The sequence below is a fragment of the Dendronephthya gigantea genome, unplaced genomic scaffold (assembly GCF_004324835.1).
Source record: "Dendronephthya gigantea isolate DGI-Jeju-01 unplaced genomic scaffold, DenGig_1.0 000148F, whole genome shotgun sequence".
NCBI lineage: Eukaryota > Metazoa > Cnidaria > Anthozoa > Malacalcyonacea > Nephtheidae > Dendronephthya > Dendronephthya gigantea.
In genome coordinates, this window is record NW_021163158.1 from 279,323 (window position 1) to 292,511 (window position 13,189).

Consider the following 13,189-nt stretch of genomic DNA (forward strand, 5'->3'; position numbering starts at 1 on the left):
GGGCTTGGATCAAAATTTAGGTATCTATAAGCTGGTGTTAATCAGATAATGAGCTCAGTATAATTGTACACTCTTGTATTTCAAAAAGGTGTTGAGAAGAATAATGATGATATCAGACGCATACATCTCCGAAAATCTAACAAATGGGATGCGGCAAAAGATGTTCTCTTAGTGAGTAAAAGTCTTGAAGCACTTGTTGAGCAGGAGAGAAAACCACGAATGTATAGGAAACGAAATTCAGACTACTGGGAAAATGAGATCAAAGAAAAACGTGCTGCTAAGAGAGAAAGTATCAAGACTGCAATTAATCCACCTATTGTTGAAAATATGGGTGTTGTCATAGCTAACATGACAGCTGAAGATATTAAAGCTAAACTGAATGAATTAGGCACCAAGACAAGGCTTCGAAACCTCAAAAGACTTCAGGAACTTCTTGAAGATGTGTTAAAAAACTCTTCATAAAACTGATTACAACATACAATATGTTTAAACATTTATGCATGCAGGTTATTGAAATTGCATGGTTTTTTTACAACTGTAATGCAGAGCTTCTCGAGAGGAAATCTTTTGCCTTTTGTTAATTTGCCATCTTTTTTTACAAAATGTTCAGATGACCAGGACAATAAATGTTTAATTTTGATGGGAAAGTCTACTGCATATCCTTCCCCATGTAAATTCAGAAAATACCACCAGTACTCAGGTAACCATTTAAAGTTGGTAAAATCTTCTTGCTTAAATAAGAGATGTCCACGATGTTCGGATTGTGTTCCTCTATTAAAGATGATAAATCTCCATACATCTAATTGCATGGAAACATATATTGGGGATACTGAGGAACTCTTTAGAGCAGAGTGAATACCAGTAACAAATTGGCAACTTGCTTCCTGAAGTTTTTCATCAGTTGGTCTAATAGGGTTGGAAAAGCTTCTACATAAAAAATAAAATATGCATTTTTCAATAAATTTTAAAACTTTATAAATACACATTTACTATGCTCGCTTAGTAGTCAGAGCATTGCAGCAGCTTCGCAGGGATTGTGGGTTCAATTCCTGCCGGAGGACCAAAAGCACTGGCTTGAATTTAACATGTGTATGATTTCCATTCAAAATTAAGGCCCATTTGGCCCTCTAGAATTTATCCTACATCAAGTAAAGTGCCACAAAATCATAATTGATTTACCCTCACCTATTGACAGGCATTATCACTAAATACACATTTACTTCACTTGCTCTTGTCAGCTACCCCCATAGCTTAGTGGTCCGAGCATTGCACCGCATCATATGTAATGTCATATCTTACCTTAGAAGATCCGGTGTTAGGTTTTCAGAAGGTTCCCAGCTACAATCTTCTAGTGGCCATCCACGCCATTTGATTAGGTATTCGTAGTCCTAAGCATTGGGCAACACACAATTATTTCTAACTTTAGTGATAAACATACAAATTAACTGGCCAGACAGCATTCCATGGTATATGACCTTAGATCTCTGGTAATGTAGGTTACAAAAATCCTGACTTTATGGCCTGAGAACTCAGAAATTATTTGACTCTAGAAACTTACATGACGCCTTATTCGCCTTTGAATTATCCGTTCGGCTTCATAGTATGGTCCAATCTTTCGCTTTTTCCCAATAGAATCAAAAAGAACGACTGAAGATTGGGCATTTAATCGTCGATAATCAACTGCAAGTTGGCTTCTTTTACCCGCCATATTTGCCTATTAATATTGCGTAAGCCATAACCGCTGAAATTCTGAAAGACGCGCAGGCTCAAATGACCGACATTTCTGGCCATGGTACAAAAAATGCGCGTAGATAACAATGACAAACACAAGTGCTCTTCAGTTCAGAAAAGTGCGAAGCAAAAAACAGAACCGAAACTCCAACCTAAAACGGAAGAAATTTGTGAAGACTGTAATGCATCCCCAGATGACAAGGACCACGACTACAACTCCTCGTCTTCACTTCGAAGTTGCAAGGCTGAACAAGAATCGGAATTTCAACCCAAATCAACTAAAGGAGAAAAGAAATTTCAGTGCGGCTATTGTCACTCAAGTTTCACCACCAACTTTTCGTTCCGACGACATATGCAATCTCGACATCCAACTGCGACAGCTGACCTTAATGGCAAAACCGAATGTAACAGCTGTGGATTTAAATGTCACAGGATTTGTGACCTGAAAACGCATCTTTCACAACAACAAAACGTTATTTTCATAAATGAATCTATTACACTAGATAACGTCAACGGTAAGAGCATAATAAATAATCAAATTAATTCACAATTTTGTACCATAAAAACTCTAGGAAAGTAGGTAATCCATTATTTGCAGATTGCATACAATTAAAAAGCAAGCAATATACACTTTTAATGTCAGTGCCGCAAAAAAATAACTGTAAATTAGTTTAATTGCTCAATTATTTCCATTCTAGAATTTGAAGATTGGAAACAGTCATTGGAAGAAAAGGGGTGTTGCTCGTTTGTCAAGGCAACTGGTGCAAAAATAGTGGAAGTGTACAATATTACAAATGCAATCGTGGTGGGCACTATAAATCGAAAACAACAGAGAAACGACGAACAAAATCTCAAGGTACGACATCATAAATATTAGTACTTATTATACAAATATTTTACTTCTTGTGCTCCCGATATATATATATATATATATATATATATATATATATATATATATATAATTATATATATATATATATATATATATATATATATATACGAGAAAGTGCAATGAATGGAACAGACGAATTCACAAGATATCATTTAACAGACAAGAAGGATGTAAGCAATATTGTGAAGTCATTTGGATTAAGTCAAGTCCAAAAACATACAAATGATCAGGAAAGTGTCAGGTCATGGCTGGAAGAATGGGCAGCAAGCGAGAACAGCCCTGTTCTTTTTTGCAAATTTCAAGGCGAAGATTCACCTGAAAATGTTGACTTACTCAAGGAAGATTTTATGATAGTATTACAAACACCTTTTCAAAAATTGATGGCAACAAAGTTCGCTGTAAAAGGAGTATGCATTGACACAACGCATGGAACCACGGGGTATGATTTCCCCCCCTAACAACAGTCATGGTAATGGATGAGCAAGGTGAAGGGTTTCCAATAGCTTGGTGTTTGTCCAATCACGAAGAATTTACGCATATGTGTATTTTCTTCGGTTTGTTGAAGCAGAATTGTGGTATCTTGACGCCTCGCTGGGTTATGTCTGATTTGGCAAACCAATTTAATAATGCATGGGTTGAAATAATGGGAGGTAATCCTCAAAAACTTGTCTGTACTTATCATGTTGACAAGGCATGGCAAGAGGAATTGAGAGCCAAAGTTCACGATAACGTCACTGCTGCTGAAATTTATAAGATGCTAAGGACCGTACTTCAGGAAACGGATAAACTTAATTTTCAGGACTATTTACATCAACTGCTTGAGCAACTACCATCGCTTAGTCCCGAATTCTACGAGTACTTTAAAAGGGAGTGGTTCGACAGAACAGAGATATGGGCATACTGCTTTCGACTGGGTATGTGCATAAATACAAACATGCTGGTAGAGGCATTCCACCGCGTATTTAAATACAACTACCTTAAGGGTAAAGTAAACAAAAGAGTTGACAAATGTTTAGTAAACCTTCTCAAGTATGTCAGAGACAAATACTTTGAAAGGGTAATCAAACTAACCAAGGGGAAGAGTTGCCATAAGCAACGTCTAATCCAGGATCGCCACAACAAAAGCAGGGCTATGACAACCGAAGCTGTTGAGGTACTTGATGACTTACGATGGAAAGTTTGTTGACAGAACGGAGAAAACATTTATATTGTTTCAAAACAAGCAACCAATTGTGCAGGCACCACTTGTCAGATTAAATGCCCAGAATGCAATATTTGTATACACCAATATGTATGCAACTGTCCTGACAGCCTAATCCAAAGTACGATTTGTAAGCACGTACATCTTCTTCAGCTTTTTTACTACTAAAGCATAGGACTACGGAGAATGGCGACGATTGTGGACTAATTCCAGACATCAGACGCAACGATGAGAGCAAGTATAAAGATACGGAAGTCAAAATTGTAGTAGCAGAACATCTTAAACAGGACGCTGGCCCACCGAAAGACATCCAAGCATTCAGGCTGAGATTAAGGCAAAAACTGATTGTTTTAGCTGACATTGTGTTGACTTGTAACAACAAATCTTCATTGCAAGAACTTGAAAAGCAACTAAGTTCAGCATCCCACCTTTTCAGTTCAATGAATAAGCACAAGCCTCTAGAATATCTTGAGGTTACCTGCCAATTTCCAGGAAACAAAAATATTGAAACTCAGCTTCGTTTCCATTCAACAAAGAAGAAGAGAAAGCTTCCAAAAAATATCCGTTTCAGTAAACCAAGTAGGGCAGAAATCGATAAATTATTTTCGAACAAGGAAGGTAAATGAATTAATTACAGTACTAGTATTATTGATAGAATGCGATGTGACATGTGTTATTTCACACGAACTGGGAATAGTCAAGAAAGAATACGGGAAAGGGAGGCTTTGAGGCTAAAGGTGTGTTGTGATGCACACTACATTTAAATGCCAGAAAATTAGGAAACTATTTAAATTATCTAATAACTGTGTAAAAGAATCTATATAATTGCCAAGTAGTGTATTTGTATGTGCAATCATTATATAAGTGGAAATATTTCTGTTTTCAGACTTTGACTCCATGTTAAGGTGGTTTGGTGTGCCAGTTGCCACAATTATAAAAGTGAACAGTCCAGGCAGCAAAGTGTATATGCTTCAAGTAAAAGACATTAATCTTGATGGTGAACATCCACCCGAAGAAGCACTTGGCAGTGATATCACACTAATGAAGAAGCATTGTACAAATGGATGCATTGTACAATGCATGGTAAAAGATTATTGACTCATGTAAGCAAATTTTTTAAAGAAAGATTATCACCAAGTGTTGAGTACTAGTTTTGAATTAGCATATTTATTATAGTCACTGCTCTTAAAGAAGAATGGAAATGTAACACTTGCAATACCTCTAATTATCAGAACATGATAATGTGTGATGATTGTGAAAGCTGGCACCACTGGTAGGATGAATTTTCTTTCTTTAAAGAGTTGCACTGTATAACATAATTAACATATTTTATAAGTTCCCATTCAAAATTATGACAAAACATGTTCAAGTACCCATTCATGAAACATTTATATATTTGACAATGAAGGACCTGTGTGAAGGTGGAAGAGGAAACAGATGAGTGGTACTGTCAATTGTGTGAACACTTACATACTTAATCCTCAGCCTCAGGTCCTGTAAAGTGCATTAATGTAAACACTAGCCTATACAGGTTTTTACCATTGTATGAAATTTTATAATAGCCTTATATGTTTCTGTATCTTACAGGTGTTTGTGCTTACAGTATGTTTAACACAAAAGAAAAGACTAAAAAGTAGACATTCCTGAATACTGACAGATCTCACGCATTTCTCAGGAAAGTAGTTTCACTGGGTTAAGGCCCTGTTACATGATGCAATTTTTCTTGCAACTTGCAATGCAATTCTTCTTTTGAGAGATGTAAATTTGGCAACTACCAAACGTTTATCTTTATTACACTCCATGCCGTTTAATACACTTACATTTTTAAAACTCTTCACTAATTTACATCTGTTAAAAGTAGAATTACATTGCAAGTTACAAAAAAAATAAAAAATTGCACCGTGTAACAGGGCCTTTAAGGAAAACAATGACCTTTGAATAGCCGCAGAACACACACTTTTTATCACTACAAAAATTACTTAAAAAGACATTTTCAACCTGTATTAATGTATTATTATCACACTTACCTTTAATAAATTTGTATTCAATGACTTACCCACTGTATAGAAAGAATAGCGGTATTATTTCCTTGGGTGAAAACTTTATGTAATATGCATTATAGTAGATGTGCGATTCCTGTATTTAGCTGTAAGTGTCAAAAACTGTTTTACTCTCGGTTACCTCTGGAGTCGCCTGTCTAAAATTGAGTTTGTTTTATTCTCATATGTAATTTTAGCATTGTTAATTAGTGACATTTCGCGTCACCAGACATGTCACCTATATCGTATTGCAAAGTTTAGTGTCTCACTAAAAAGCCAAAATCCATAACACCTTTGTCTCTCTGACGGTTCGTGACAACGAAAAATCCGCTCACGAAAATTGCTCGGCAATACGAAGTAACATGGACGCAGCTGCAAAAAAGAATTTCAGATGTCCCATATAACTTCAACCACCTTTTCCCGGATGATATTGAGACCTTTTTACGCCACAAAGCTTCGTCAATAAATAGCTCCATTGGATACATTGTATCCGCCCTGCTTTCAACAACATCGTTTTTGTCAGCAAAAAATGGTTGTACAGTTGCTACTGTTACTCACGAGCAACCAATGAACACTTACACGATATTTGTCGGTAATCCGGGCACTGGCAAATTATCGCCAATTCAACATGGTTGTTTGGGGCCCCTTTAGTCTTTGTTCGACGACGAGTTCGCCAGCTTCGTTCTTGACAAACCTACTTCATCCGGCCTCGTTAAACACATTTCAACGAAGCAATCGGCCTTCATGGTCTCTCCCGAAATATATGACGTCCTGAATAAATTGCTGAAAAATGATGAAGACAACGCGAGCGGTGACGCAATGTTTCCGTGTAAACTATTTTCCGGCGAAGCTTGTTCTTACTCCTACGCCACAGAACGAAACCGTGATATTCCCGCAAATACTCCTTTCGCCATTCCCGGTTGCACGCAAATGCCGAATGCAGCGAAACTAATTACAAGGATGGACCAAGGACAAGGCTTGATCGACCGCTTTCTGGTAGGTGTACCGAATGCTGTTTGTCGAACAACACAGGAAATTGACAACGCAAGGCAACAGCTCAGTACCGAGCCTGAAGATTTGATAAATCAAGTTTTCAACTACATCAACTACTCTCAGCAAAATCAACAAAACGTTTATGGGTTTCAAGAGGATGCTAAGCAATTCTTGAAGGACAAAAACGACGCCTTCATCGCGGAAGTGAATGAAGCAATACAAGACGGTTCTGTCATCACGCCGAAGTCAAAGCAGATGGATCTAGTTCCGCGTGTTGCAGCAGCACTGCATGTCTTCACTACCGCGTTCACAAACGTAAGAGCTGGACATGAAGAAGACCCTATCTCCACTGTGATTGACTTGGAAACCTTACAGCTCGCTGAGAAGTATGTTTGCTACCTAGAGACTCAAAAGAATTTGATATGCCAGGTAAATTAACACATGTAGCTAGATTTTGTAACTGTTTTATTTTCATGATACGATGATGCGAAGTGAAAATACATTATGTCATTTCATAAGGATTAGCTACGTCAACTGTCTTTTGCAGTGTGAAAATATATTAATATAACATAAATACATGATAAACTATATAATGCATGTATGCCTTGCCTAAAAAAGGCTGCATTTAACTACTGTGAAACATGTATGCCTTGTTGTTAACAAAATCTCGCATTATATATACTATGACACATCTATATGCCTCGTTCTTTTAAAACTCCGCATTATAAATACTATGACATGTATGCGTCCGTTCTTAAATTTAGCCCACATATTAATACGTTGACTTGTATGCCTTGTTCTTAAAAATCCCTGCATTATAAATGCTATGAATGCTTCATTCTTAAAAAACAAAAATAATAGTGACATGTTATATAATAATATAAAGGGGGGTAAAATCTACCTCAATCATGTAATTTATTTAGTTTGCTTCAAATTTTTGAATACTTAGTTATTTTTCTTGCTGTAGTTCATTAAGTCAATTGTTCATGATGTTTGCGACGCCCCAAGAAGACAGCCAACGTGTGCCGATATTAAAGCTGCCATTCTCAAGTTTCCTGGACCAGTCGTCACATATCGCAGCTTTCGCCAATCTGCACAGAGATTCGTTCGTGGTTTAACAAAGGAAGAGTACGATGACGCAGTGGAACAACTTAAGCCCGACCTGGGTTCAACAATTTCAATCCGCGTTGCCAGAAGTTCGCACCCTACCAAAGTGTTTTTGAAGAAAGCACCGAGTAATTCCGCCCTATGGTCGCATTCATCACTCTGTGAATTCCACATTTACGTGGATAAATTCAACATGGCCATTCACAAATCGATCACTAGGCGGAATAAAGACTTCTTGTTACAACAGCGATTGATCACACTCGAACAATACGATGAATAACACTGTAACGGCAACCATATTACAATGCATTCAAGGTTTCTAGTTCACGGTTGGAGTAACATTAGGGTAGCAATTTCTTCATTGATGTCAAACATTAAAATTTCTTAATAAAAAACCACACCAAGTTAATTTCCATTAATTGGGTATGTAGTCTATTCACAAGAAATATGCTTTAGAAATGAAAATATGCTTCCTTCTCCTATTAAAACTCACTGCATAGCCAGGAATCCACTAAATAGCCCAAAGCTATCTTCTCATTACATCATTTAAAATTCTGCTCACTGCGTAGCCACGTATCCGCGTATCCATTAAAACCTACAGCTATCTTCTCATTACATCATTTAAAATTCTGCTCACTGCGTAGCTACGTATCCGCGTTTCCATTAAAACCTACAGCTATCTTCTCATTGCGTCATTTAAAATTCTGCTCACCGCGTAGTCACGTATCCGCGTATCCATTTAAACCAACTGCTATCTGCTCATTACGTCATTTAAAATTCTGCTCACTGCGTAGTCACGTATCTGCGTATCCATTAAAACCTACAGCTATCTGCTTATTACGTCATTTAAAATTCTGCTCACTGCGTAGTCACGTATCTGCGTATCCATTAAAACCTACAGCTATCTGCTTATTACGTCATTTAAAATTCTGCTCACTGCGTAGCCACGTATCCATTAAAACCTGCAGCTATCTGCTCATTACATCATTTAAAATTCTGCTCACTGCGTAGCCACGTATCCATTAAAACCTGCAGCTATCTGCTCATTACATCATTTAAAATTCTGCTCACTGCGTAGCCAGGTATTTGCGTATCCATTAAAACCTACAGCTATCTGCTCATTACGTCATTAAAAATTCTGCTCACTGCGTAGCCATGTATCCGCGTATCCATTAAAACCTACAGCTATCTGCTCATTACGTCATTTAAAATTCTGCTCACTGCGTAGCCACGTATCTGCGTGTCCATTTAAACCTACAGCTATCTGCTCATTACGTCATTTAAAATTCTGCTCACCGCGTAGTCACGTATCCGCGTATCAATTAAAACCTACAGCTATCTGCTTATTACGTCATTTAAAATTCTGCTCACTGCGTAGCCACGTATTCATTAAAACCTGCAGCTATTTGCTCATTACGTCTTTTAAAATTCTGCTCACTGCGTAGCCAGGTATTTGCGTATCCATTAAAACGTACAGCTATCTGCTCATTACGTCATTTAAAATTCTGCTCACTGCGTAGCCATGTATCCGCGTATCCATTAAAACCTACAGCTATCTGCTCATTACGTCATTTAAAATTCTGCTCACTGCGTAGCCACGTATCCGCGTATCCATTTAAACCTACAGCTATCTGCTCATTACGTCATTTAAAATTCTGCTCACCGCGTAGTCACGTATCCGCGTATCCATTTAAACCTACAGCTATCTGCTCATTACGTCATTTAAAATTCTACTCACTGCGTAGCCACCTATCCGCGTATCCACTCCATATTGTGTCTACATTATTGAAATAAGTTATTCTAATTCAACTCACTGCGTAGCCAAGTATCCACGTATCCACTCCATATTGCCTATACCTTAGTCAATTACCTCATTTTAATTTACCTCACTGCGCAGCCTAGTATCCATGTATCCACTCAATAATGCGCCCTACAAATGGACGGGTGTTCTGCAATCGCTCCCTCGCCTGAAAAATTCCAAAAATGAAATTCCAATAGCGAGTTATATTTCCCCTTGTCATCACCTTGTAATTTGATATGATTTTGACTACTGCACTGCCGTGTCAGGTTAACAGAAATATTTATTAATTTTCAGATTAAAAGAGAAGCGATTGGGTTATAGTATTTTTCTCGAGCTATATTTTGGTGGTATTTTTGTGTTTTTTGCTCGTGCATTTGCAGAGTTATTGGAGTTTTGAAAAAGTCGGACTGACTCTAGAGTCCGAAATATATATTTCCTAGACTTGAAATTCAGTAAGATTGTTCAGAAGGGATTGACAAAGGATAGAACCGAATATTAGACCAGCAGTTCACTTCAATCAGGTCAAAAAATTTGAAAACAATTGTCCAAAATACCAATTTTTCCCTTTTATGAGATGTCAGATTTTGAAAGCTAAATTCTTTAATATTAATTTGCTGAACTTGAAATTCAGTAAGAATGTTCAGAAGGAATTGGCAAAGGGTACAAAAGAATATTAGACCAGCAGTTCATTTCAATCAGGTCAAAAAATTTGAAACCAATTGTCCAAAATAGCAATTTTTCCCTTATATGAGATGTCAGACATTGAAAGTTAAATTCTTTAATATTGATTTGCTAGACTTGAAATTCAGTATGAGTGTTCAAAAGGGATTGACATAGGATTAAACAGAATATTACACCAGCAGTTCATTTCATTCAGTTCAAAAAATTTGAAGACTATTGTCTAAAATAGCCATTATTGCCCGATATGGGGTGAAAGATTTTAAAAGCTAAATTCTTTAATATTGATTTCCTAGACTTGAGATTCAGTAAGAATGTTCAGAAGGGATTGGCAAAGGATACAACAGAATATCAGAAGAGCAGTTCATTTCATTCTGGTCAAAAAATTTGAAGCTAATTGTCCAAAATAGCAATTTTTCCCTTATATGAGATGTCAGACATTGAAAGCTAAATTCTTTAATATTGATTTGCTAGACTTGAAATTCAGTATGAATGTTCAAAAGGGATTGACAAATGATATAACAGAATATTACACCAGGATTTTATTTCATTCAGTTAAAAAAAATTCAAAACAATAGTCTAACATAGCCATTATTGCAGAATATGAGGTGAAAGATTTTAAAAGCTAAATTCTATAATATTGATTTCCTAGAATTGAAATTCAGTGAGAATGTTCAGAAAGTATAGACAAAGAATACAGCAGAATATTAAACCAGAAATTCATTTCATTTGGTTCAAAAAAATTTCAAAACAATTGTCTAAAATAGCAATTTTTCCTTTATATGAGATGTCAGACATTGATAGTTAAACTTTTTAATATTGATTTGCTAGATTTCAAATTGAGCAAGAATGCTCAGAAGCGATTGACGAAGCATACAACAGAATATTGCAACAGCAGTTCATTTGATTCAGGTCAAAAAATGTTAAACCAATTGTCCAAAATATAAATTTTTCCCTTATATGAGATGTCAGATTTTGAAAGCTAAATTCTTTAATATTGAATTGCTGAACTTGAAATTCAGTAAGAATGTTCTGAAGGGATAGACAAAGAATACAACAGGATATTAGACCAGCCATTCATTTCATTCAGTTCAAAAAATTTGAAAACCATTGTCTAAAATAGCCATTATTGCTCAATAAGAGATGTCAGGTTTTAAAAGCTAAATTCTTAATTATTGATTTGCTAGATTTCAAATTGAGCAAGAATGTTCAGAAGGGATTGACAAAGCATACAACAGAATATTAGACCAGCAGTTCATTTGAATCAGGTCAAAAAATTTGAAACCAATTGTCCAAAATAGTAATTTTTCCCTTATATGAGATGTCAGATTTTGAAAGCTAAATTCTTTAATATTGATTTGGTAGACTTGAAATTCCGTATGAATGTTCAAAAGGGATTGACAAAGGATACAACACTAACAATAGAATAGTACACCAGCATTTCATTTCATTGAGTTAAAAAAAATTCAAAACAATAGTCCAAAATAGCAATTTTTCCTTTATATGAGGTGTCAGATTTTGAAAGCTAAATTCTTTAATATTGTATTGCTGAACTTAAAATCCAGTACGAATGTTCAGAAAAGCTAGACAAAGAATACAACAGCATATTAGATCAGCAATTCATTTCATTCAGTTCAAAAAATTAGAAAACCATTGTCTAAAATAGCAATTTTTGCCTTTATATGAGATGTCAGATTTTGAAAGCTAAATTCTTTAATATTGATTTGCTAGACTTGAAATTCAGTATCAATGCTCAAAAGGGATTGACAAAGGATACAACAGAATATTACACCAGCAATTCATTTGATTGAGTTAAAAAAAATTCAAAACAATTGTCCAAAATAGCAATATATATTTCCCTTATATGAGGTGTCTGATTTTGAAAGTTAAACTCTTTAATATTGATTTGCTAGATTTCTAATTGGGCAAGAATGTTCTGAGGGAATTGACAAAGCATACAACAGAATATTACACCAGCAGTTCATTTCATTCAGGTCAAAAAATTTGAAACCAATTGTCTAAAATAGTCCAGCGCATAAACACTTTTTTCGGACAAAATCATGCACTTTGTGAAGAAAGCACCAAATTTGGCACATTTATAGTTCTTGATAAGGCGAAAAAAACTGGATATGGAGGCAACTCCAAAAATTCAAATTATAGCCGTTAAAGGCCCATTTTCCATGAAAGCGAGGCAGAAAACCGAAAGTGTCATATATTTCATGGTTTCCTACTTGTATATCGGCTGAAATATTTTTTCTGACCCATTGTAGGTTCCTTATGTCTATTTCAGTCTGTCTAGTTTTTTAATGTGCGAAACTAATTCATATATTACAGTTTAGACGATGTCAATGGCGAGAATGTTGTAAAATCAACTCCCTTTTTGTCGGCAAAAAGCCGTTCTCTCTTTTTTAATAGATTCATAACATTATTTAACTTAACAATTATGTAGACAAGGTACCACAGGACTTACAATACAGTTTTTTAATTCATCATTTGCAATAATAAGACCTTGCAACGCGTTTTTTGTGTGAAGACAATAATCGGCGGCCATTTTGAATTTATAAAATTTGGCGGGAAAATATGTAAATATAAAAGAAAAGTATAATTACTGAAATTCATTGTTTGCATTAACTTAGTTAATAGCTGGAGAATATATTCTACTTCTTTTGCAAAGAAAACTGTCATAGTATTGAGAGTAAGTTGTGTTTTTTTTGTGACAAATCCACAAGAGAAGCTAATGAGCGACT

At 35.8% G+C, this 13,189-nt stretch overlaps 1 protein-coding gene across 1 annotated transcript; it reads right to left on the reverse strand.

Moving 5' to 3' along the window:
• Window positions 1-494: 494 nt before the first annotated feature.
• LOC114536821 lies at window positions 495-1,708 on the reverse strand. Its single transcript, XM_028558162.1, has 3 exons — window positions 1,559-1,708; window positions 1,300-1,388; window positions 495-927 (listed from the first exon to the last, which is right to left on the reverse strand). The coding sequence occupies exons 1-3, from the start codon at window positions 1,706-1,708 to the stop codon at window positions 495-497; spliced, it is 672 nt and encodes a 223-aa protein (XP_028413963.1).
• Window positions 1,709-13,189: the final 11,481 nt, after the last annotated feature.

Bases quoted from the DNA above. Each gene is read 5' to 3' on its own strand.
- LOC114536821 (XM_028558162.1), bottom strand. From the start codon at position 1,708: ATGGCGGGTAAAAGAAGCCAACTTGCAGTTGATTATCGACGATTAAAT. The intron at 1,389-1,558 runs GTAAGTTTCTAG...CCCAATGCTTAG, and splicing joins AAAGGCGAATAAGGCGTCAT to GACTACGAATACCTAATCAA. The intron at 928-1,299 runs GTAAGATATGAC...TTTTTTATGTAG, and splicing joins CTAACACCGGATCTTCTAAG to AAGCTTTTCCAACCCTATTA.